The sequence below is a fragment of the Cheilinus undulatus genome, linkage group 23 (assembly GCF_018320785.1).
Source record: "Cheilinus undulatus linkage group 23, ASM1832078v1, whole genome shotgun sequence".
NCBI lineage: Eukaryota > Metazoa > Chordata > Actinopteri > Labriformes > Labridae > Cheilinus > Cheilinus undulatus.
In genome coordinates this window covers 30351987-30372805 of record NC_054887.1, presented here as the reverse complement: position 1 = coordinate 30372805, position 20819 = coordinate 30351987, and the positions used below count along the sequence as shown (strand labels likewise).

Below are 20819 nucleotides of genomic sequence, written 5' to 3'. Positions count from 1 at the left end.
AAGTGCAAAAAGAACTTAAGACAATTTGAACTGCTTTTAAATGCATTTAACACATTTTGTATATTTTACATGCAATTCCACCCTTTTTTCTGCAATCAATTATGCATATAAAAAATCTTTACAGCAACAATTAGTCAATTTTATCTCTGATTTCTTGCAAAGATCCTGACATATAGGAATATTCATAAAAGAAATGTCTATATTCTTTATGTTTTCCCCTCAGCTGCTATAGTGGTTGCTTCAAAAATCCGTTTGCGGGTCATAATGAGTGAAGAGGAAGGCCACATGTGGCCCCCGGGCCACTAGTTGCCCACCACTGATCTGGGACATCTACTGTCAGTTAAGAGGCTTGTGGTGGATCCTGAGGCTAGACCACGTGAGAAGTACTAATTTTACCCTTTTTAACACAAAAAGCTCAAAGTAAAACAGTATTTTAATAAAAACAAACAACATAATCAAATTTGTCTTTATTCAGTTTTAAAAAGTGTGAATGCTTCAAGATTTATCTGTAATTTTGCAGAATTTTTCAGCCGTTAAAGCAGAAAAATAGGAATGTGTCTTATATTTGCAGAAGTCAAAAAACAATAAGTACAAGATTTTCTCAAGTGACTAAAACCAAACTTTAAGCCCCTTTATGTCACTCCCAATCTTTTTTTGTCTATTTCTATGTACTTTTTTCCCCTTTACCATAATGGGCTTCTACACCATTCAGACCCAAATAGAAGAGCCACAGGAGAGCTTTCTGTGTTGATTCTAATTCACTAAAGGATGTCAGAATATAAACTGAAGCCCAACCCTGAAGCTCACTACACTATTTAACAAAACAAGCTGTAGCAATGAGATCAATTTAAGTTATAAATGTTAAATAAATCTGGATTCTTCTGCTTCTCTCTTGCAGTTATGTAAAGATGAGTAACTCCTAATCTCTGATCGCAGCTACTGTGATGTTCCTGCTGAAGGGAAATTCACATTTCTGCTGAATAAGAGCGCCGCAGTGATGTGCTGAAACATCGACTTCTTCAAGGTCAGAGCTGAGCGTCTCTGTAGTTTCTGCATCACATTAGAATGCTGGAAACGCCTCGATCGAGTCCTGATACCAAGGCTTTAAGCCACAGTTTAATTCTAGTAAAAAAAAAAAAAGAAATCAAACACAATAGAAATCTAAGGCAACAAATACAGGACTGTTTTTGTTTTAAATACCAACAGTTGTCAGGAAATTCCTGCTCACTGTCCACAGAAGAGTCATCAACATTTGTGTGCAATTTAGACAGCATGTACACGAGTTTTCTGCCATTTTGTTTTGATTTTTTTTTTTTTTGAGGGTTTGGTGCAGTTGGATCCTCATTTTTTAAAATACTTTATAATACTGGATAATTTTTTAATTTTTGACTACTTAAAATTGTAGATTAAATGGTCAAAATAAGCAAAAATGGCAAATAATACTCATACATCCTTTAAAACTGCAGGGATTTTTTGCAATTTTTGCAGCACCTCTCTAGGCAATAGATGAAGCTGTTCTTTAGATTTTGGTACTTTTAGATACTATAGACCAGTGGTTCCCAACAAAGAGCTCACCATACTCTTATCTAAGAAAAGCTAAGCCACCCGGGACCAATTATGACAAAGGAATATTAGGGCCACTCTAAAAAGAAAATAATAAAGAGGATCTGTAAGTTTTCAGGAAAAAAAAGGATATTCTCAAGCTTAAAAAGTCATTAATTTAGAAGAAAAACAATCAAATAAAAGTCATAAATGTACAAGACAAAAATGTACATTATTTTCATTTTAAAAGTTTTATATTTGCATGAACTAAAACCTCAAATTTTTGAGATTAATTAAAAAACCAACCACAAGTTTTCAGTTTGGTTTAATGAGAATTTTTGAGTTTACAGTGTTGTAAGTTTATTACTTTAAATCTTCAATTTTTTTGAGTTTCTAATGTCAAAATTTAAGACATTTAAAACACATAAATTTCATTTTTCAATTTTCTGAGTTTATTTTCTAATAAATATAAGACTTTATAATCTCAAAAATGTAATTTTTTTCTCGAGAATTTTGCCCTTTTTCTCAAAAATTAATGGATTTTAGGGTGGCCCTGATACAATGTCATACATAGTTTTTATTTTAAAGATTTATTTTTAGGCTTTTTATGCCTTTATTGACTGAGGAGGACAGTGGATTGATTCGGACACAGGGATGAGAGAGCTGGGGAGAGATATGCGGGACAGGGCCACAGGCTGGTCCACCTGGGCTGACCGCGCACATGGGGCGCACCTTAAACCAAGAGGCCATCTGCGCCCCTCGTACATTATGATTCTAATCATGATTTTTAAAATAAATGCACGACTAAGTTTGACAACACCAGAGCAGACCGAGCCCTGCGACCTGCCTGGACCCTAGGTTGGAAAACCGCAACTAAAGACTGTCTGGTATCATTAAGTATCTAACAAACCTGCTTTTCCAGCAGCTTTTGTGATTTTAAAGCGCCTCTTTATTCCTACTTTATCTCCTGAAAAAACATCCTCTCTCTCAGTTTTTTCATGCAAACAAAAACATCAGACTCTGATCTGTTTTATTCTAAAATCAGATGAACCCGCGTCGTATGTTTGCAGGCCGCCCCCCCAGTGGCGTGTTTCTGCGGAAGTCGCTCTGAGATCGTCTCTCCTGGTTCCGGAGCGGGCCGATGGGGTCGAAGCGAGGTTGAGGGGGCAGGAGGCCTGGGGGTAGTTCTGGTCTCTGGTCGTACTCTCCCCCGATGATGCCCGGTATTGGAGGGTGGAGGGGGAGTGGGAGGGGGAAGGGTTGGAAGATTCCTGGGGGGTTATAGGGGAGAGGAGGAAGGGAGCGAGGGTGAGGCAGACGGCGGCGGTCAGAGCGATGTTTGTGGGCGCGTTTGTAAAGCTGGAGACAGAAATGGAGGGAGAAAATATCAAAGATTTAGATGATAACGCGTTTTTGGACTCCTGGATATCCTAAATCAGGATACCCTGGGGGGTCAGGTGATCAGGTGATGCTGCAGAAACAGTCTTACCTTTTTCCAGTCAGTGTCTCTGGGTCTGCTCCGGTCTGAATCTGAATAAAAACACAGCAGTTCATGTATTTATCAAATATCTCCATCATGAACAAAAAGGATAAGAGGAGACGGTTTCAGTCTCACCTTTGAAGTCTCGGTGGTACAGGTGTCTCCACAGCGTCGAGTCTGAAGTGGCGACGTTGAGCTGTCTGCAGACGGACGATAGTCTGACCACGGAGACAACGTCCAGCAGTCTGAGGACTCTGAGGATGAGTTCAGGAGGAAGAGCGACCAGACCAAACGCCACCGGCAGAGACAACGCTGTAGGAGAGCACAGAGAGAACAGAGGCATCGAACAACTGACTCAGAGCCTGTGTGCATGTTAGCCTAGCATCATGCTAACAGAATAATTAGCACTCAAGATTAATCATCAGTTAAACTTATTCATACTGCAGGTTTAAAAACAGGAACAGCAGAGTATTATGAAACTAAACCACAACATTAAAGAGCTGTTCATGTGTACCTGCTCTGGCTGCAGCGATCAGCGGGTACACCAGCTGGTCTTTAAATATCCGGGACAGTTTCTTCAGATCTTTAAAGGCTGCAGCTGCACTCTCTCCTGAACCAACAGCACAGACGGCACATTATATCATCACATCACTACTTTACAGAGACCTGGACGAGGTTAAATTGACCAATCAGAGCATCACCTGGCCACTGGTCAGTCACATAGCTGCTGGGGTTCAGGTCGAATTTGGGGATCGTCTCGACGGTTTCGTTCACCTTTAGAGTCGCTGCAGAGAAGCAAACAGGAGGAATGATGAGCTTGAGAAATAGAGATCTTCTCTTCTTTTTTTTTCTTTTGTAAATTATTTTGGACTAGTTGTTTGTGAAGCTGCTGCTCTGTTGCCTTTACATGATGTCACAAGACCCAGGTAGGAGGCTACACTGAGACGCTTGTTAATGGACTCTTCATTAGACTCCTACCCACAGACTTGAGTTACAGACACACCAGGTGAGCTGGGCCAGCTTCTGTCTTCTGCATTGAAAACCTGTCCTTTCTTTCTGTTTGTCTCTTCCTTTAACACAGTGGTTCTCAACGTGAGGGCCGGGAGACACTGATAGGTCACCAGATGCCTTAGAAAAACTAAATAATTTTGAACTGGGGCTACATGGCGGCGCAGGGGCTAGCACTGTTGCCTCACAGCAAGAAGGTCCCTGGTTCGCTTCCCAGTCAGGGCCTTTCTGTGCGGAGTTTGCATGTTCTCCCTGTGCAGGCGTGGGTTTTCTCCAGGTTCTCCAGCCTCCTCCCGCCACCACAAACATGCTCATTAGGTTAAATGGTGACTCTAAATTGCCCGTAGGTGTGAATGTGAGTGTCTCTGTATGTCAGCCCTGTGACAGACTGATGACCAGTCCAGGGTGTACCTCGCCTCTCGCCCAATGACAGCTGGGATAGGCTCCAACCCCCTGCGACCCCCAACAGCATAATTAGTATTGAAAATGGATGGATGGATGGATTTCGAACTGTGTATTTTACCCATTTTTATGAAAATATATGAATAAAAATTAGTTTAATGTAAAAAAAAAAAAAACATGGTCGTTTGGTGAGATATACGCTGAAATCAAATCCATGTTTAAAAAATGTGTACAAAAGTGAGTCTGCACACAGATTTGGCTGAGCCCCTGACAGCCCGAGAGAATGGGCCCTCCCCTGCTGTGATTTATTGATTATAACAGTGTTTGTGTGTTTTATCAGTAGCATTGGTGCTAGCATCCTGCTGAGAGTTGCCTTATTCTGGAGCTGAAAACTGTCAATTATTATTGGGTTCTAATATTGAAAGTGTTTATTTGTGCTACATTAAACGTTTTTCCCACCAAATTTTGCTGCTGTTATTTGCAACTTTTTCATTAATTTTGTGCAATTTGCACTAGGGCTGAAAGATTTTAGAAAATAATCTAACTGCGATTTTTTTCCCCAATATTGCAACTGCGATTTGATACGTGATTATTCCTTAATTTTCTTTATTCCTAAACAAGGGCTGACTAAGTCTTTTAAAATATCATTCATTATATCATATCATTCTGATGATTTTGACACATATTGCCAATTGGATATGAATTGTTGCATTGAAGGGTTTTTGTCATTCTTATATTTAATAAGAAAAAAGTACAAAAATTAAGAAGGTAGGATTTTTTTGTAGACTGTTCTAAAAAAATGTCATGCATAACATCTCTGCTGCAAAAAAAGTTTAAAACTGGTTATTTCAACACAAATTTCAGGTCAAAGAATTATTGCACCTTTTGCAATTTGAAAACCACAGCAGGCCATATTGCGATTAATTCCAATTTTCTATTAATTGCCCAGCCCTAAATTGCACCCATTTTGCATCTCTTTACTCATTTTGCCACTCTACACCAATTCTACCACATTTTACCAGTTTTCATCACTTTTTCCCACCATTTTTGCCACTTTTAGCACATTTCTGCCACTATCTATCTATCTATCTAGCCATCTAGCCATCTATCTTCCATCTTTTTATGCACTAGGTATCCCATGCCCATTGTATAATCCCGCTTCATCACCTTCTCCACCCATTTTTGCCAGTTTACACCAACTTTCAATTTTTAATCCAATTACACCACTTTTTCTGCCAGTTTCTGCCACTTTTAAGCCACTGTTAGTCCCATTAACCACTTTATATGTCTGTTTTTGCCACTTTAACCATTTTTACCTACTTTCTACACATTTTTGACACTTAAAGTTAATTTCTGCTACCGTTAAAATTCCATTTCAACACATTTTTTCAAAGGTTTTGCCATTTTAAACCAATTTTAGACATTTTCAATCCATTTTAATTCTGTTTTTAAGAAGAGGTATTTACATTAAAATGTATCATGGAGGGGTCATAAGTAGCAGAGGGGGTAGATCCCCCCCAGCAAATCAGACCCCGTGAAGCGCTTCGACGTCAGTGTGGCATGCTTGAAGGTGGGGCTGGCCTGGTTTGGCCCTGCTCATGAGCTGGGCTATTACAGTGCGGCTCGGCGTGGCCACACTGGTGATGGAAATGCAAATCAACATGGCTTGGTTTGGCGCGGCGCGGCCAAAAGCTGTAGTGGAAAAGCCCCAATTGGCTATACTTGTTTCTTTGATAAGAGTGGTAATTATTAACGTAAACAAATTAAATATGGTTATCACAGCTTCACTTTACATTGGACCATGATTTTGCTGACCTCCATGGTCCCCTAGTTTGGCTGGGCTCAGAAAGATCTCCTCGCATGACTATTCTTGAATGTGCATGGCTGTGTTCAACCACCTTCAGGTACAGTGGGAGCCCCTGGTATCCTACTCCTTTGTTTTTGGGGGTCGCAGGCTGAAAAGGTTTAGAGCCCCTGCTTTAATACACTGGATGTTAGGGCTTTAGATTGTATCCATGTTTATTTTCATATTTTCCCGGGCTCAGCCTTTAACACTAACCCACTGTCACCCATTTCCAACTCTATCCATTTGGTGTCCTCCACTGCAAAGATGCCATAACCTTTAAAATGCTGTGTTTATATACTGAGTTACTCTCCTGTGATGGCACATAAGATGTTTAAATGAATGTGGCAGAGCATCTGTTCATCGTGACAGACTCACCATTGACGACGAGCTTTGGGCCCATGCACACAGACACCACAGATAACACGCTGTTCTCACAGAGAGGGTGAGAGTACTGAAGTCTGTAGACTCCACCTGCTGACCTCCAACCTGAGGGCATCTCACCAGCCTTCAGCCCACAGGCCTAAAACATACAAAGAAGAGTTCAGAAGATGACTTTGCCAATAATCTGCATGGAGTTTTGTCCTGAGAAGCTCCCTGAAGTTTGCCGTCACAAACAGCTGATGCCAAACTTTAAGTTTCAGCATTTCTGTCTTTTTGCAGCATCTCCATGTAAAATAACATCTATCAGCTGATTCTACATGAGCAGCAGGGCTGTGGTCTCACCTGAGGCACAAAGCCGGCCTCTATCATCAGCTGGTTCCCCGCCACCATGACGGCATCGCTGGGACTTGTGATTTGGGCTGAGTGGAATAGGATCTCCAATGAGAGAGGAGCCTGACCGTCCTCAGCCTCGCTGCACAGCATCGGCTCCCAGCAGGACGAAGACGGGCCGGAGGACGAGTCCTCGGCAAACCCCTCAGAGTCTGATGACGCAGCAGAGAGGCTGCTGCTGGCCTGGTCATCACCAAGACACACAGATATTAAGAAATACCTTTAACTACAAACACATCCAGCAATTCCATCTAGCTTGTACGCTTTCACTCACCTGGTCATGGGACATTTCAGCCATCTGTCTGGTGTTTCTGTAATAAAGCAGAGAGAAGTTTACCGTCAGAGTTTTGTTAGTCTTACAGTTTCAGGGTTTTCGATTACACAAGAAAAGAAACAAAACAAAATCACACTGACTCAGACTTTAAAGATAAATCCTCCGCTTCTCTCAGCTGTGAAAGTGAAAGTCTTTGGTTCCAACCATCAATCATTTTTAATGATGTGCATCCACAGTTCTATATTCTAACTCCATTCTTGGACGGTTTTATAATTTATCTGTGAGGAGGAAAAAGTTCAAAACTTATCAAAGAAAGTGAAGATTTAAGGTTAAAGAACGAAGCTAAAACTGGCGGAGGCTGAGTCAAGCAGAGCTGATACAGGAGTGAGGAAGTAAACAGTCTGGTAGTTGTTTTACATAAGGGGGCTTTTTTCAAAATGTTCAGGGCTCACATGTCCCAGCGAATACAGCTTCTGAACAGACTGTCAGATTTCATGTTTTCAGGCATAAAAGGACCTAGAACTCAGGACTGGGTTGGCTTATTTCATATTTTGTGGGTCAATCAATATTCCAGATGACCGAATACACCTGTAAAAATACCAAGAAGAGCTTCATGGAATTTTATCTCCCCTTTATAACCTCTGGTATTGAAAAGTATTCATAATTTAATCAGCCTTGGGTCAAACTTTAACTGCTTTCATAAGTATAAAATCATATGGGGATAATACACACAGTAAATGTGGTTCTTGCCTCTCTGTGTCTGTGCTGCTCGTTCCTGAGCTGACAGAGTTTGAAGAGGCTGATGTGGTAGAGGTGGAGGACGAGCTGGGCCTGGTGGAGTTGCTGTTTTGGGTCGAATTTGCAGCTGCAGACTGTGGCAGAATGACGCAGATCAAATCTCCAGACACGATGCCGCATGAGGACAAAGTCTGCCCGGTGTCTGAGAGATTCTCTGAGCCATTCAGGGACAAACTGAACTCTGTGTCTTCACTGAGAGAGACACAAAACACACATTCACTAAACAGCAGAGGCATGAAAACACTGAACTTCACACTCAATCATAAATGATCTATTTGTTAGAAAAGTGTGTCTGACCTGAGGTTGAAAAGGGGAAAAAGTGTCTCCTTGATGTGATCTTTGAGCTCAGCTAAACTGGGCTCCTCTCCCTGTACCTCCACCTTACTGGTCTGCTTCAAGATTCGAACACGGAGCTTCATGCTGAAAAGACAGAACAGAAAGTGATTAAACAGTTTCCCTTTATTGGAATAATGTGGGCTTGAAAAGCTCAAAGAAAGACCCAACAAGATATAAGCTGAAATACAAGGGTATCATACCTCTAGTATTTACTAGATTTGCAGACAAGCTCCATGAAAGTGTCTAATTTGTACAAAAACATCTGCGGCATTTCCCTATAGTTTCAAATGATAAAAAATCCACTGTTTTGTTTTCATAATTACTATTTGCTAATATGGTATGGAAAACATTGCAAACGTTTTTCGGCAATATAGTCAGTGTGCAAGAGTTGCAGTTTTTGAGTACTGCAAACATGGTGCAGAAAATGTTGCCAATCTTTTTTTAATGTAGCTCATGTTCAGGACTTTGCTTTATCTTAATAAAAGCCAAGTTGAATGAGAACCATTGCCAATGTTTTGTGCAATCTTGCAAGTCTAGGAGTTTGCTTGCAATTTTGAAGGCAGCCAATATAGTGTGGAGAACGTTGCTAATGTCTCACTGTAGCCTAGTCAATGTGTAGGAGTTGGCATGGTGTCATTACCGAATCTGGCACAGAAAACATGACCACCATTTTTGTGCAGTTTTGGCATTGCTTGTTAGTTTTGAGTTCTCCAAACATGGTACAAATAATACTGCCAAAATTCTGGTGCAATAAGCTTGATTTGGTGCAAAATATTCAGTGTGTAGAACTGGCTTGAAATTCTTTGCTGATGTCCAGTGGACAATTGTCCAGTTCTTGGATAATTTTGACTGTTGTAAAATGCTGCAAAAAGGTGTGCAATTGAGATACTATACAGGACTTTGTCTCCCATTGTCTGTGATTGAAAACAACACATTCCACGATATTTGGTCACTCTAAGGACTTGTGTACTTGGATAATTAATGCTGCCGATGTTTTATAGGCAAACTTGACAGTCTTTAGCAGTTTGCTTGCAATCATTGATTTTTGCCAATGTGGTACGGAGGCGCTGCAAATGCTTTTGCGCACCTTCTGCAATAGTGTAGTGTCAGTGTGGCGCAGAATACGTCACAAATATTTTTGTGCAATTTTGGCTGTGCACAGGAGTTTTCTTACAGTTTTTAAAGACCCTGTAAAGTGAAAATAAATCTGCATTTAGGTTTGCTGTATGACAGGTAACTGTGTTATGAACCCCCAAGTCAAATTTCAGTCAAATAAAACATGTCTAAGTTTATAAAATTAAGGTTCAAAATCATGAAAAATGAGGCAGTAAAATCTGCTCCAGGATGGTGTGGGCGTGTCTGTTGAATGAGCTGAAGCCACGCCCACTCAGGAGAAATATGATCCTCTCAAATGAACAAAAATGCTACAATCTGAATTGAGGTAAGCAATCACACCCTTAGTATGCTTCTTGACCTTTTGTTGACCTTAGCAGAAGAGACAAAGTCTGTTTTCTACCTCAAATCTCTGTTCTGATGCTTTAAATGCTTTAAACCCCCCACTTCCTGAGGGTCCTGAAGAGCAACGCCCTGGCCAAGGAGCTGCTGGTGTCCTTTTACAGATGTGCCATTGAAAGTGTACTGGCATACTGCATCCTAGGGGTGTAATGGTATTTGTATTCGTCCTGTACTGTCACGGTAAGGCCGTCACGGTTCGTTGCACGCAGTAATACGACAAATACGTCTGAGTGAATATTTTTTAAAAAGTTGAGTTCTCACTCCACTCCAGGTGGCAGCAATGAGCCTAAAAGCTGCCAGCAACCATCATTACAGAAGAAGGAGCAGTTACAAAAACAAACGAAGAAGAGTGATGGCACGTGGGGAGTTAGAAGAGCCGCTGGCCTGTGTCATAGGTAAAGTTAGTCTCAGATTTCACACGGCATTAACCTCTTTATCCTCCAAGATGGGCTGTGAAAAGTTCTTCCAAACTTTGTAGTAGGTCCCACTGGTTAAAAAAGTAGTCCAGTGCTGAAGTCAGTGTTGAAAGGGCAAAAAAGACGCTAATTAGCATACTTAACAAGCTAATTTGCCTTGTGTGATGATGCATTCAAGTTAGCTGGGAAATTTTAGTGTTTCAAGAATGGGTATAAATATGTCAAAACATCAATGAAAGTAGCCTAGTTATTAAAAAATGTATTTATTTATTAATATTTTTAATCACTGAAGAACTTTTGGAGGGAGGTCGCAGCATTATTTATAATTTAAATGTAATTTATTCAGCCTATTTATTTTAATACAATTTAATTACAAAATTAAAATTAAATTTTATTTATCTGCTTCAATCGGCGTACCGAAAACGTACCGAGCCATGACTTCAAAACTGAGGTAGGTACGGAACCGAAATTTTGCATTCAGTGTGGTTTTCCAGCTACACTGCTCAGGAGAAGACAGCTCCCCAGAGGGTCATCAACACAGCACAGAAAATCCCTGGCTGTGCTCTCCTCTCCTTAGAGGAGCTGTTCAGGTCCCGCTGCCACAGGAAGGCCCTGGGCATCCTGAAGGAACTCATCCCACCCAGCACATCACCTGTTCCAACTACTACTCTCTGGGAGACGGTTCAGGACAATAAGAGCCAAAACTAACAGAGTGAAAAACAGCACATATCCCAGAGCAGTTGCAATAATAAATGAACACTAACCAGTGACTCATTCCACCTCACAACATTACATCATTTATTAGAATACCCTGTTTTTGTTTATATATTTCTTTTGCAATGAATGGAACTGCGCACAATTTGGTTGTACTTGTGTACAATGACAATAAAGATTCTGATTCCATAGACCACTGTGGCTGATAGATTTGGCAAATTTACCTCACAATGAACAAAAAAAAAAAACAGCATTTAACTGACCGCTAACTTTCAATAAAGGCAGACACCAGCTAACAACAGACTGTACTGAGATGAACTGCTCTCTGATTTTATAATGTAGTGTTACAGGGGCGAGGTCATTCCCCACATATTGGCCCCGCCCAAACTAAACCAAGCCAGGAAAGACGTGAAAAACCTTCTAACGGACTAAAGCCAGAATCCAGTCACATGTAGATCTCAGTGTTTTCACATGTTTACAGCAACCAGATTGCAACATATCGAGGGTGTTAAGACAAAAACTTTGGATTTCACTTTACAGGGTCTTTAAGCACTGCAAGCATAGTAAAAATAATACCGACTTTTTTTTTTTTTTTTTTTTTTTTTAGCATTTTCGCTGGTTTGGGAGTTTGTTAGCAATACTTGCACAGATGATGTCGCAAAACGTTTTGCGTCATAAAGAGAACATGCAGGAGTTTTCCTCTTATTCAGGAGATTAAAAACATGAAATTACTCAGTAACAGATGTATGGGCATTAATTTTTGTTGTCGTGGTATCACACAGATTACAATATCACTGACTTTTACCAACGACATTTATACTTCTTCACCGAAAAACAAATAAAAAAACTCCCAAATGTACTAACAAATTCAACTAGATTGTTTGATCAATAAATATGTTATTGTTTACGGTTCTTTAAAAAGTAAAAGTTTCATTTTCATTTCTCTGGTCGTTAGGTAACTACTGTCAGGTTGCTGCGTAACCGTGCAGATTGCTAGTTACATTAGCGCTAACTAGCAGGTTAAATGACAGTTTGAGTAATTAAAGCGGTCAATGTTTAAAATGTATGCAGGAAAGTACTTACGTGAAAGGAATAACATATTAAATCCAAGTTTCCCAACAAAACTCTTCTGCGGCGAGCTCACTGTAAACACAGAAAGCAGCAGCATGACAGCGGAATCAAGTTAGCGGAGCTTAACGAAGCACTTCCGGTTTACGACACGACGGGTTACAAACGTAAAACTTGAAAAATCTTTTTAAAATATGTTTTAGATATTGAGCTGGAGTACAAATCATATAATTTTTACTAGTTTGTTTTATATAATATGAATACTTAAAAAGTAAATGACGCTGTGAGTGCTGTAACGGCCGGTTAAAGGAGGCCTGCACCGCTTTTCTTCTTAAGTTGAAGGGCTCTCAAACACCAACCTCCTCTCAGCTCGTCTTTGTTGGGAACTGCTTGACTACAGTTACGGCAAGCGATACGTTACAAGCTACAATAAGTTATTAAGTTAAAACTGGTTGAGTTAAAAGTGTGACTTGCAAAAATAATAAACGCTTAATTAACACTTAATATTTATATGACTATTACGTTTCTATAAAGTCTTTTACAGTTGAGTTTTAAAATTCATGAGTCATGCCGAATTACCAAACGCGTTTGGCTGTCAAACAACTCTGAGGCATCCGTAGCTCTCTGTCTGTCCACACTCTGGCAGACAGCCGGGTGAAACGCAGCCTTAAATTGTGTCACGTTGAATCATTTTGAGTCTTTTACAAATCAGAACAATGAGCCGAAATTACAACGATGAGCTGCAGTACCTGGAGAAGATCAGCGGTACCTGCTGGAGGATCAAAAAGGGCTTCGTTCCCAACATGCAGGTGAGACTCATTTGAACTAGCTGCTAACGTGGCTAGGTGATGTCACGGTGTGAAAAGCAACCGTGATAACTGGTGACTTCCGACAGAATACGCATGTAGTTGTCGAAGTTACAAAATATGTGAAACCATTACTTCTCATATTAAATACCCTTTGTAGTTAGATTAAAATTACATGATTTATCATCAGTATTATTTAAAACCGTTAAATTAAAAAACAGTACAATGTTTTCATCGGGAAGTCACCAGATAACACGGTCACTGGTTAAACCGGTACATCGGTTAATTCACAAAGCGACAGTTGTGTAGCTCATGTATCCTATTTGCAGACCCTGTAAAACACGATAGACTCTCAATGGAAATAGAATACTTTAAAAAACAACTTTAGTCATTATCAAACAAATTATCCCAAAAAGTCAACAACATTTCAACGTAACCCCCTGCCGACGTAGCGCAATGATGCAATTATTACCTGACCGATGTAAAAATAATTAAGCGATGACTTCATCTGTTATTAAACAGACGAAGATAAATTATACCACACTTTTCAGAATGGAATAAATATTTGATTACCTCCAAGACGCTTTTCTAATCATATCAGGATCAATGCGGCCCGAAAATTGAGCTTTGATGTGTTTTATAAACATTTAGCATTTCCAAAAATACTATAAAAAATTGGGATAAATGTAATAGAAAATTAATAAACAACATAGAAATATAGTTTACTAGATGTAGAAACTTAATTTTATTGTCGAGAAGTCTGGCTACGTTTTGAAGAAAAATCTTGTAAATGTTTTTGTGCGATTTAAACTGTGGGTAAGTGTTTTCATAGTTTTTAATAACTCCCAACGCGATATAGAAAACGTTGTCTACTTTCCCCACCACTTTTTCCGTTTGCAGGAGTTAGCTTGCATTTTTACCACTGAAAATCGGACAAGATGTTTTGCTAATTATATCTTTGCGCAATTTTGATGGAGTATGAATTTTCTTGCAATTTTTGATAGTTGTCAGTATGGTCGAGAAAACGTTTTAGAAATTAGTTGTGCAATTATATCAGTATATGTAAGTGGACGTGCAGGTTGTGAATAGGGCTGAACGATTTTGGAAAATAATCTGAAAACGATTTTTTCCCCCAGTTTTGTAATTGGTGTTTGATATGCGATTTTTCCTTAAGTTTCTTTTATTCCCACACAAGGACTGAAATATTCTTTAAAAAATCTAATTCTGATGATTTTGACTCATATTGCAAATTGGATATGAATTGTTGCATTGAAGGTTTTTTTTGTCATTCTTATATTTAATATGAAAAAAGTAAAAAGATTAAGAAGATAGGATTTTTTGCAGACTATTCTAAAAAATGGCACCTGAATGACTGCATATGTCATGCATATCATCTCTGCTGCAAAAAAAAAAAAAAAAGTTTTAAAACTGGTATTTTTACTTGAATTTCAGGCCAAATAAATGTTGCAACTTCTGCGATTTGAAAGCTGCAACAGGCCATATTGCGATTTAATCTAATTTTCTATTAACTGCCCAGCCCTAATTGTGAAGAATACCAGTGTGAAAAGAAACATTTCTGTATATCTTCGGCTGTTTGAATGAGTCTGGTTGCAGTTTTTAATTCATTACTAACTTTGTGTCAAAAATTTTGCAAACATTATTGTGCAATTTAAGCAGCATACAAGTATTTCTCTGTATTTTTTTGGTTATGCAAACATGATACAGAAAACAGTGCAATTTTTGATCATAGTCAGTGTGTGGGAGTTTGTTGGCCGATTTTGATGGTTGCCAATGTGGTTTAGAAAACATTGCCAACATTTTTGTGCAGTGTTGTCTGTGAGAAAGAGCTTGCAATTTTTTATTATTTGAAACATGATATGGAATATGTTGTCTATGTTTTGGTAAATATAGTCAGTATGTAGGCATTGCTTGCAAAATTTGATTATTGCCAATGTATCACAGAAAATATTGCCAACATTTCTGTGCAATTTTGGCTGTGTGAAGGAGTTGGCATGCATTTTTTGTTATTTTCAACATGATATGGAAAGCGTTGTGAATTAAAATTGCAGTATAGCCAGTGTGTAGGAGTTTTCTTACAATTTTATTATTGCAGGCATGATATGGAAAACACTATCTTTTTGTGTAATATAGTCAATGTGCAGGAGTTTACTTGCAATTTACTCTTTTTGTGCAATTTTGAATGAGTGTGCTTGCAGTGTCTGATTAGTACAAATATGGTGGGTGAAATGCTGCCTCAGTTGTGGAATTTGGCCTGTGGTTAGAAGTTTGCTGGCAATTTTTTAAGTTGCCATAGTGATCCAGAAAATATTGTCAGCATTTTTATGCAATTTAGAAAGCATGCAGGAATTTTCCTGTAGCTTTTGGTGATTAAAAACAACAAATTCTCAATATCAGGTAGCTTAAAAGACATTTATATATTGGAACTAATCAGGGTTTTTTTTTGTTTGTTTGTTTCTAAATCATACTGATGCTTAAAATTTTGGTTTCGTTGATAAATCTGATTGATTAATTTTGTATAAACTTTATCAATCATTCCTTTTCTGTCTCTCTAAGGTTGAAGGGAACTTCTATGTGAATGATTCTCTGGAGAAGCTGATGTTTGAGGAGCTTCGTAATGCCTGTCGAGGAGGAGGTCAGCTGCTCACCCTCTTCATAACGTCTCAATATCATCATTAGGAGTTAGTCTTTACTGATTCATGTTTATGTTTGGATTTCCTCAGGTATCGGCGGATTTCTCCCAGCCATGAAACAGATCGGGAACGTGGCAGCCCTGCCGGGGATTGTTCATGTGAGTGTCAGGATTACACGTGCAGAAAACGTCTTCATGTTTGTGTTTAAATAGGTTCATACTATGTTTTATATGCCTACAGAGGTCCATTGGCCTCCCTGATGTTCACTCTGGTTATGGATTTGCGATTGGAAACATGGCAGCTTTTGACATGAACGACCCTGATGCTGTCGTGTCTCCTGGTAAGTTTCATGATGGATGAAGCTGTTTTGTCATAGAGGAGTGTTCTAATTTATCTGAAAACTTCCAAAATTGCTCCTTTCAAAGCCACTAGACTCCACTGACTAAATAGTAATTTAAAGGAGCATAACACAGGACAATAACTCCTTTTGTTGCGAGGTAAAATCCAGTTTTTGTCAATGGAATGTGTTCTTTCAGTTCGACTCTACAGTATCTTTTTGTCATCTGTGCAGGCGGTGTCGGGTTCGACATAAACTGCGGCGTGCGTCTGCTGAGAACCAACCTGGACGAAGGGGACGTACAGCCAGTGAAGGAGCAGCTCGCTCAGTCTCTGTTCGACCACATCCCAGTGGGTGTCGGGTCCAAGGGAGTCATCCCCATGGGTGCCAAGTAAGGATGGACAGACACTACTATTAATTGCAGGTTAACTCCTGGCATAAATTGCACAAAATCATTGTCATTGCTCCTGTGTTTGTGCTCAGGGATCTGGAGGAGGCTCTGGAGATGGGGGTGGACTGGTCTCTGAGGGAGGGTTACGCCTGGGCTGAGGATAAGGAGCACTGTGAAGAGTACGGCAGGATGCTGCAGGCCGACCCCAACAAAGTCTCCTCCAAGGCCAAGAAGAGAGGCCTGCCGCAGGTAAAGTCTGACTGTGGTGCCAAATTTGTTGTTGTTTTTACGCGAAAATGTCTACAAAAGTTGAAGTGTTGTTTGTTTGTGTGTTGCAGCTAGGAACTCTGGGAGCAGGAAACCACTACGCTGAGATCCAGGTGGTCGATGAGATCTTTAACGACTACGCAGCGAAGAAGATGGGCATCGACCACAAAGGACAGGTGTGTGTGATGATCCACAGCGGCAGCAGAGGACTGGGACACCAAGTTGCTACAGGTACGAGTCACCTCATCACACAATTGGTAGCTGGACTATAAATCTTTGCCTTAAACTTCTACTCAGACTTTCTTTATATGGATGAATGCTTTAGTAAAATCAGCATGTAAATGTTGTTGACAGACGCTCTGGTTGCCATGGAGAAGGCAATGAAGCGAGATAAAATCACGGTGAACGATCGTCAGCTGGCGTGCGCTCGCATCACGTCTCCGGAGGGTCAGGACTACCTGAAGGGGATGGCTGCTGCAGGAAACTACGCCTGGGTCAACCGCTCATCTATGACCTTCCTCACCAGACAGGTACGCTCACCTGATGGACCGCCACAATTGAAGCACTTTTTATAATTTCTTTATATCTGTAAAAAATTATTATTACTATTATTTTAACTACTATAAATATTATCATTATTATTATTATAATTCCAATTATTATTACTGTTCTTTTAACTATTATATCTATTATTATTATTATTACTATTACTATTATTATTATTATTTAACTACAAGTTAATTTGTAGGCTGGAGTTAATTATCCCGGATAAATTAACCTCAATATGGGCTCTGTGTGCCAGTGTTTTCATCTAAATAAGTGAGGGTGTAGTAGTTTGCTGTAGTTTTTAAAAATTATGTACTCTTATGACGTTGTCTAGTGATGATTTGACTTTTTTCCCAGAATTCTTGCATCATGTTCTTGTACATAAAAATGTGCTCAAGTTTTGAATAAAAAACATATTTTCTAGTTTACCTTTTCACTTATTCTGCTATTATTTATGCATCTGAGAGTTTTAAAATATTGGCATATTTTCCATCTAAAGATGCAGAACGTTTAATTTTCCTCCTGCTCTCAAGCACTTTACACGGTCATACTTCCAGCGGCCTGTTTTATATTTCAGGCGTTCTCCAAAGTGTTCAACACGACGCCAGACGACCTGGACATGCACGTCATCTACGACGTCTCTCACAACATCGCCAAAGTGGAGGAGCACATGGTGGACGGGAAGCAGAGGACGCTGCTGGTTCACCGTAAAGGCTCCACCCGGGCGTTCCCCCCTCACCACCCACTCATCCCCGTAGACTACCAGGTGCATGACTGATTCAGCGTTTAAGCTCTTTAGAAAGCTGTGGGACTAGAGCTGATGTTTCTGCTGTTTGTTTCTGCAGCTGACGGGTCAGCCCGTGCTTATCGGAGGGACGATGGGAACCTGCAGCTACGTCCTCACAGGGACAGAACAAGGCATGACGGAGACGTTCGGCACCACCTGTCACGGAGCGGTACAAGGCTTTAGCAGCCTTATTAAAATATTCTCTTCATTGTGGGAGTTATCTCTAACTTGGATGTCCTTTGAAGGTCCCTTCTTTAAGACAAATATTTTCTATTCTTTTTTAATTCAGGGTCGCGCTCTGTCTCGAGCAAAGTCTCGCAGAAATCTGGACTTCCAGGACGTCCTGGACAAACTGGCCGATCAGGGAATCGCCATCCGAGTTGCCTCGCCCAAACTGGTCATGGAGGAGGTGAGGAACAAATTTGTTTAAGCTTTCACTACAGGTAGTCAAGGTTTTGTTTAGTCTGACATCTTCCAACACATTATTAAGTTAGTCCTTTTCTTGTTTTTGTTTTCAGGCTCCTGAGTCGTACAAAAACGTGACAGACGTGGTCAACACGTGTCATGAAGCTGGAATCAGCAAGAAGGCGATCAAACTGAGACCCATCGCTGTGATTAAAGGCTGAAGCTTCACAACGCTGCACTTAAAGACTTTTACAGCAAACGAAGGACGCTGTGGTGTTGAAATCACTACGAAGCAGAAGATTTTCGCTTTATTTTCTTTTCCTGGTTCTGTGGAGGAACTTTAGTTGGGTGACTTGATAAGAAAGGAAGAATGAAATTGAACATTTAATTTGCAACCTTAAAAAATGAGATTTTTGTGTTCCTGTCTTACCTGCGTGCCAAATAAAGGTGATCAGTTCATGCTTAGTTCTATGGGATGTACTCTGATAAGGCTAAATCAGAGTATTTAGTGAAAGGAAACACTTTATTTCTGAGTTGTTTAGCTGTGGATGAATAAATAAAAGAGAAAAATCAACATGTGATGATTAGTAAACACTTTATTGGTTCTAACAGGTTCATCTCCATATCAAAAAGAAATAAAATAAATCAACACATTTCAGCGTCAATCAACAAATTAATTCATTTGGCAAGTTTTTTTCTCAGATATGAGCTGACGTCAGGTCAGTTAATGATGAAATAAAATAAAAACAGGCAGCAGAATCCTGATTTTTTTCATCAATAAGCATCCAAAGAAATGACTTTTGTTTCCACTTCCTATAAAAACAGCTGTAGTGAGGACAAATGGAGCCGACTCTAGTGTCTGATAAATACTACAGAGGTCCAAAAGATTCGATGTTTGAAGGGCAAACAGGTGAATTAAGTGCTGCTTGTACGGAGGCCCTAAATGGGCATGCATCAAAACAGTTAAGCCTGTTTTCTATAACTAAATTTAGGTTATAATCTCAAAATCTTGCCTTGCTTTATTATTTCTGGATTAAATTGCTGGTTTACCTTTTAAATAACAATAAAAACATTGTAAACTCAAAAAGATGGAGAGTCAAGATCTTGAGAAAACAAACTGACATTTACATGTAAACCAATAAAAACCATCTTAGTGATCCTGATATAAACAAAGATCTTGAAAAAACATGACTTACGATGGGAAAACTGACTCAAGTTTGAGCCATGTCCACTTAGTACTTCCATAGCTTAGTGTGGAGACATTGAAGAGGAGAAGTTGAATAATTTTAGTTTTTGAGGAAAAATATTTATTTCTTTGAGACACGTTAATCTGGGATCTAAAACCTGCCTATATGGTAAAAATAGGGTTGTCACAATCCCTGAATTTTCAGCTTTGACATGATATTTACAAAATCAAATGATATCAATGCCTGTTTGGACACTGCTGCAACAAAAAAGCTTAGGCATCCAATACTGGGTCATTTCTTATTTGCCAAAAATTTGTAGCTTAGATAAAACAGCAGAGGATGTTTTGTTTTGGTTTTCTATATGTATAAAAGTATCAAGCATTGTAAAACCATAGTCAGACAGCTGAGTAAGGATGTGGTTAGCCTAGCTTTGCAATAAATAATGTAGCTTAGAGCCAAAAAGTAGGGATATCAACGTCAGCATCACTCGGTATCAGCTCTGTTGACAAACATCGGCCATTGACAAAGGACGTGGCAGGAAGAGGCAGAGCTATGTGGAACTCCAGCTCTGATTTTGCAGGAGGCCTGCTATTTTTGATGGGTTCATTCCTCTCTGAAACATTCAGGTTTGATCATAATTTGATTTTAACCATGTAAATATAAAACTTAAGAAGACCTACAATAGAGCCATGTGGAACTCCACTTCTGATTTGCACTAAGCCTGCTTTTATACGGACTCGATCCTCTTTGACACCCTAGTTCCATCATTTGACTTTAAACCATGCAAATTTAAGCTAAAGAGGATCCATGATAGAGCCTTGTTGAACTCCACAAAAAAACATTTTGGGCAATGAAAATATATAGACTTAAAATAAGGTTGACAATCAAAGCCAAACTGATTAATGTGACTTGCAATGGATAATTTCTGAGGACAAAGTTTCCATTTTCAAGGTTTTCTTGGGAATATTTCAAATTAAGACATACAAGAGCCACAAATCATCACTAAAAAGCCACATGTGGCTCTAGACCATCTGTGCCCCACAATTACATTTATCAACTTTATCCTGTAAGAGTGAGGCTAGGAGTTCCAGGGCAAAACTGCTTTTCCAAAAGTCACCGTTAAAAGATTTAGATATAAAATTAAAACAGGTTTAAAGTGTTTTCTAACACTGGTGTCTTAAAGAAATGCAAAATAATAACACTTTCTGCAAGGTTTAGCCAAAAAGAGTGGTTTGAAAAGCAAATATTTCCAAAGTTAAGGTAAATTTAAAT

At 39.4% G+C, this 20819-nt stretch overlaps 2 protein-coding genes across 2 annotated transcripts; one reads left to right on the top strand and one right to left on the bottom strand.

Moving 5' to 3' along the window:
• Positions 1 to 1002: 1002 nt before the first annotated feature.
• fbxo7 (F-box protein 7) lies at positions 1003 to 12290 on the bottom strand. Its single transcript, XM_041781232.1, has 11 exons — positions 12186 to 12290; positions 8419 to 8541; positions 8074 to 8313; positions 7324 to 7360; positions 7002 to 7232; positions 6654 to 6798; positions 3724 to 3807; positions 3537 to 3632; positions 3158 to 3334; positions 3032 to 3072; positions 1003 to 2901 (listed from the first exon to the last, which is right to left on the bottom strand). Exons 2-11 carry the CDS (start codon positions 8538 to 8540, stop codon positions 2584 to 2586), a joined length of 1491 nt encoding a protein of 496 aa, XP_041637166.1. The 5' UTR covers position 8541; positions 12186 to 12290; the 3' UTR covers positions 1003 to 2583.
• A 501-nt stretch (positions 12291 to 12791) lies between these two features.
• rtcb (RNA 2',3'-cyclic phosphate and 5'-OH ligase) lies at positions 12792 to 18934 on the top strand. Its single transcript, XM_041780363.1, has 12 exons — positions 12792 to 12979; positions 15551 to 15629; positions 15718 to 15785; positions 15868 to 15967; positions 16199 to 16355; positions 16448 to 16604; positions 16694 to 16853; positions 16977 to 17152; positions 17746 to 17934; positions 18014 to 18124; positions 18245 to 18364; positions 18474 to 18934. The coding sequence occupies exons 1-12, from the start codon at positions 12887 to 12889 to the stop codon at positions 18579 to 18581; spliced, it is 1518 nt and encodes a 505-aa protein (XP_041636297.1). The 5' UTR covers positions 12792 to 12886; the 3' UTR covers positions 18582 to 18934.
• The last annotated feature ends 1885 nt before the right edge of the window (positions 18935 to 20819 follow it).

Excerpts from the sequence above, each read along its gene's own strand:
- fbxo7 (XM_041781232.1), bottom strand. The coding sequence starts at position 8,540 with ATGAAGCTCCGTGTTCGAATCTTGAAGCAGACCAGTAAGGTGGAGGTA. Across the intron at positions 7,361-8,073 it reads AGCAGCACAGACACAGAGAG|AAACACCAGACAGATGGCTG; the intron begins GCAAGAACCACA and ends GCTTTATTACAG. Across the intron at positions 3,073-3,157 it reads GTACCACCGAGACTTCAAAG|ATTCAGACCGGAGCAGACCC; the intron begins GTGAGACTGAAA and ends GTTTTTATTCAG.
- rtcb (XM_041780363.1), top strand. The coding sequence starts at position 12,887 with ATGAGCCGAAATTACAACGATGAGCTGCAGTACCTGGAGAAGATCAGC. Across the intron at positions 15,786-15,867 it reads CCCTGCCGGGGATTGTTCAT|AGGTCCATTGGCCTCCCTGA; the intron begins GTGAGTGTCAGG and ends ATATGCCTACAG. Across the intron at positions 16,854-16,976 it reads GGGACACCAAGTTGCTACAG|ACGCTCTGGTTGCCATGGAG; the intron begins GTACGAGTCACC and ends TGTTGTTGACAG.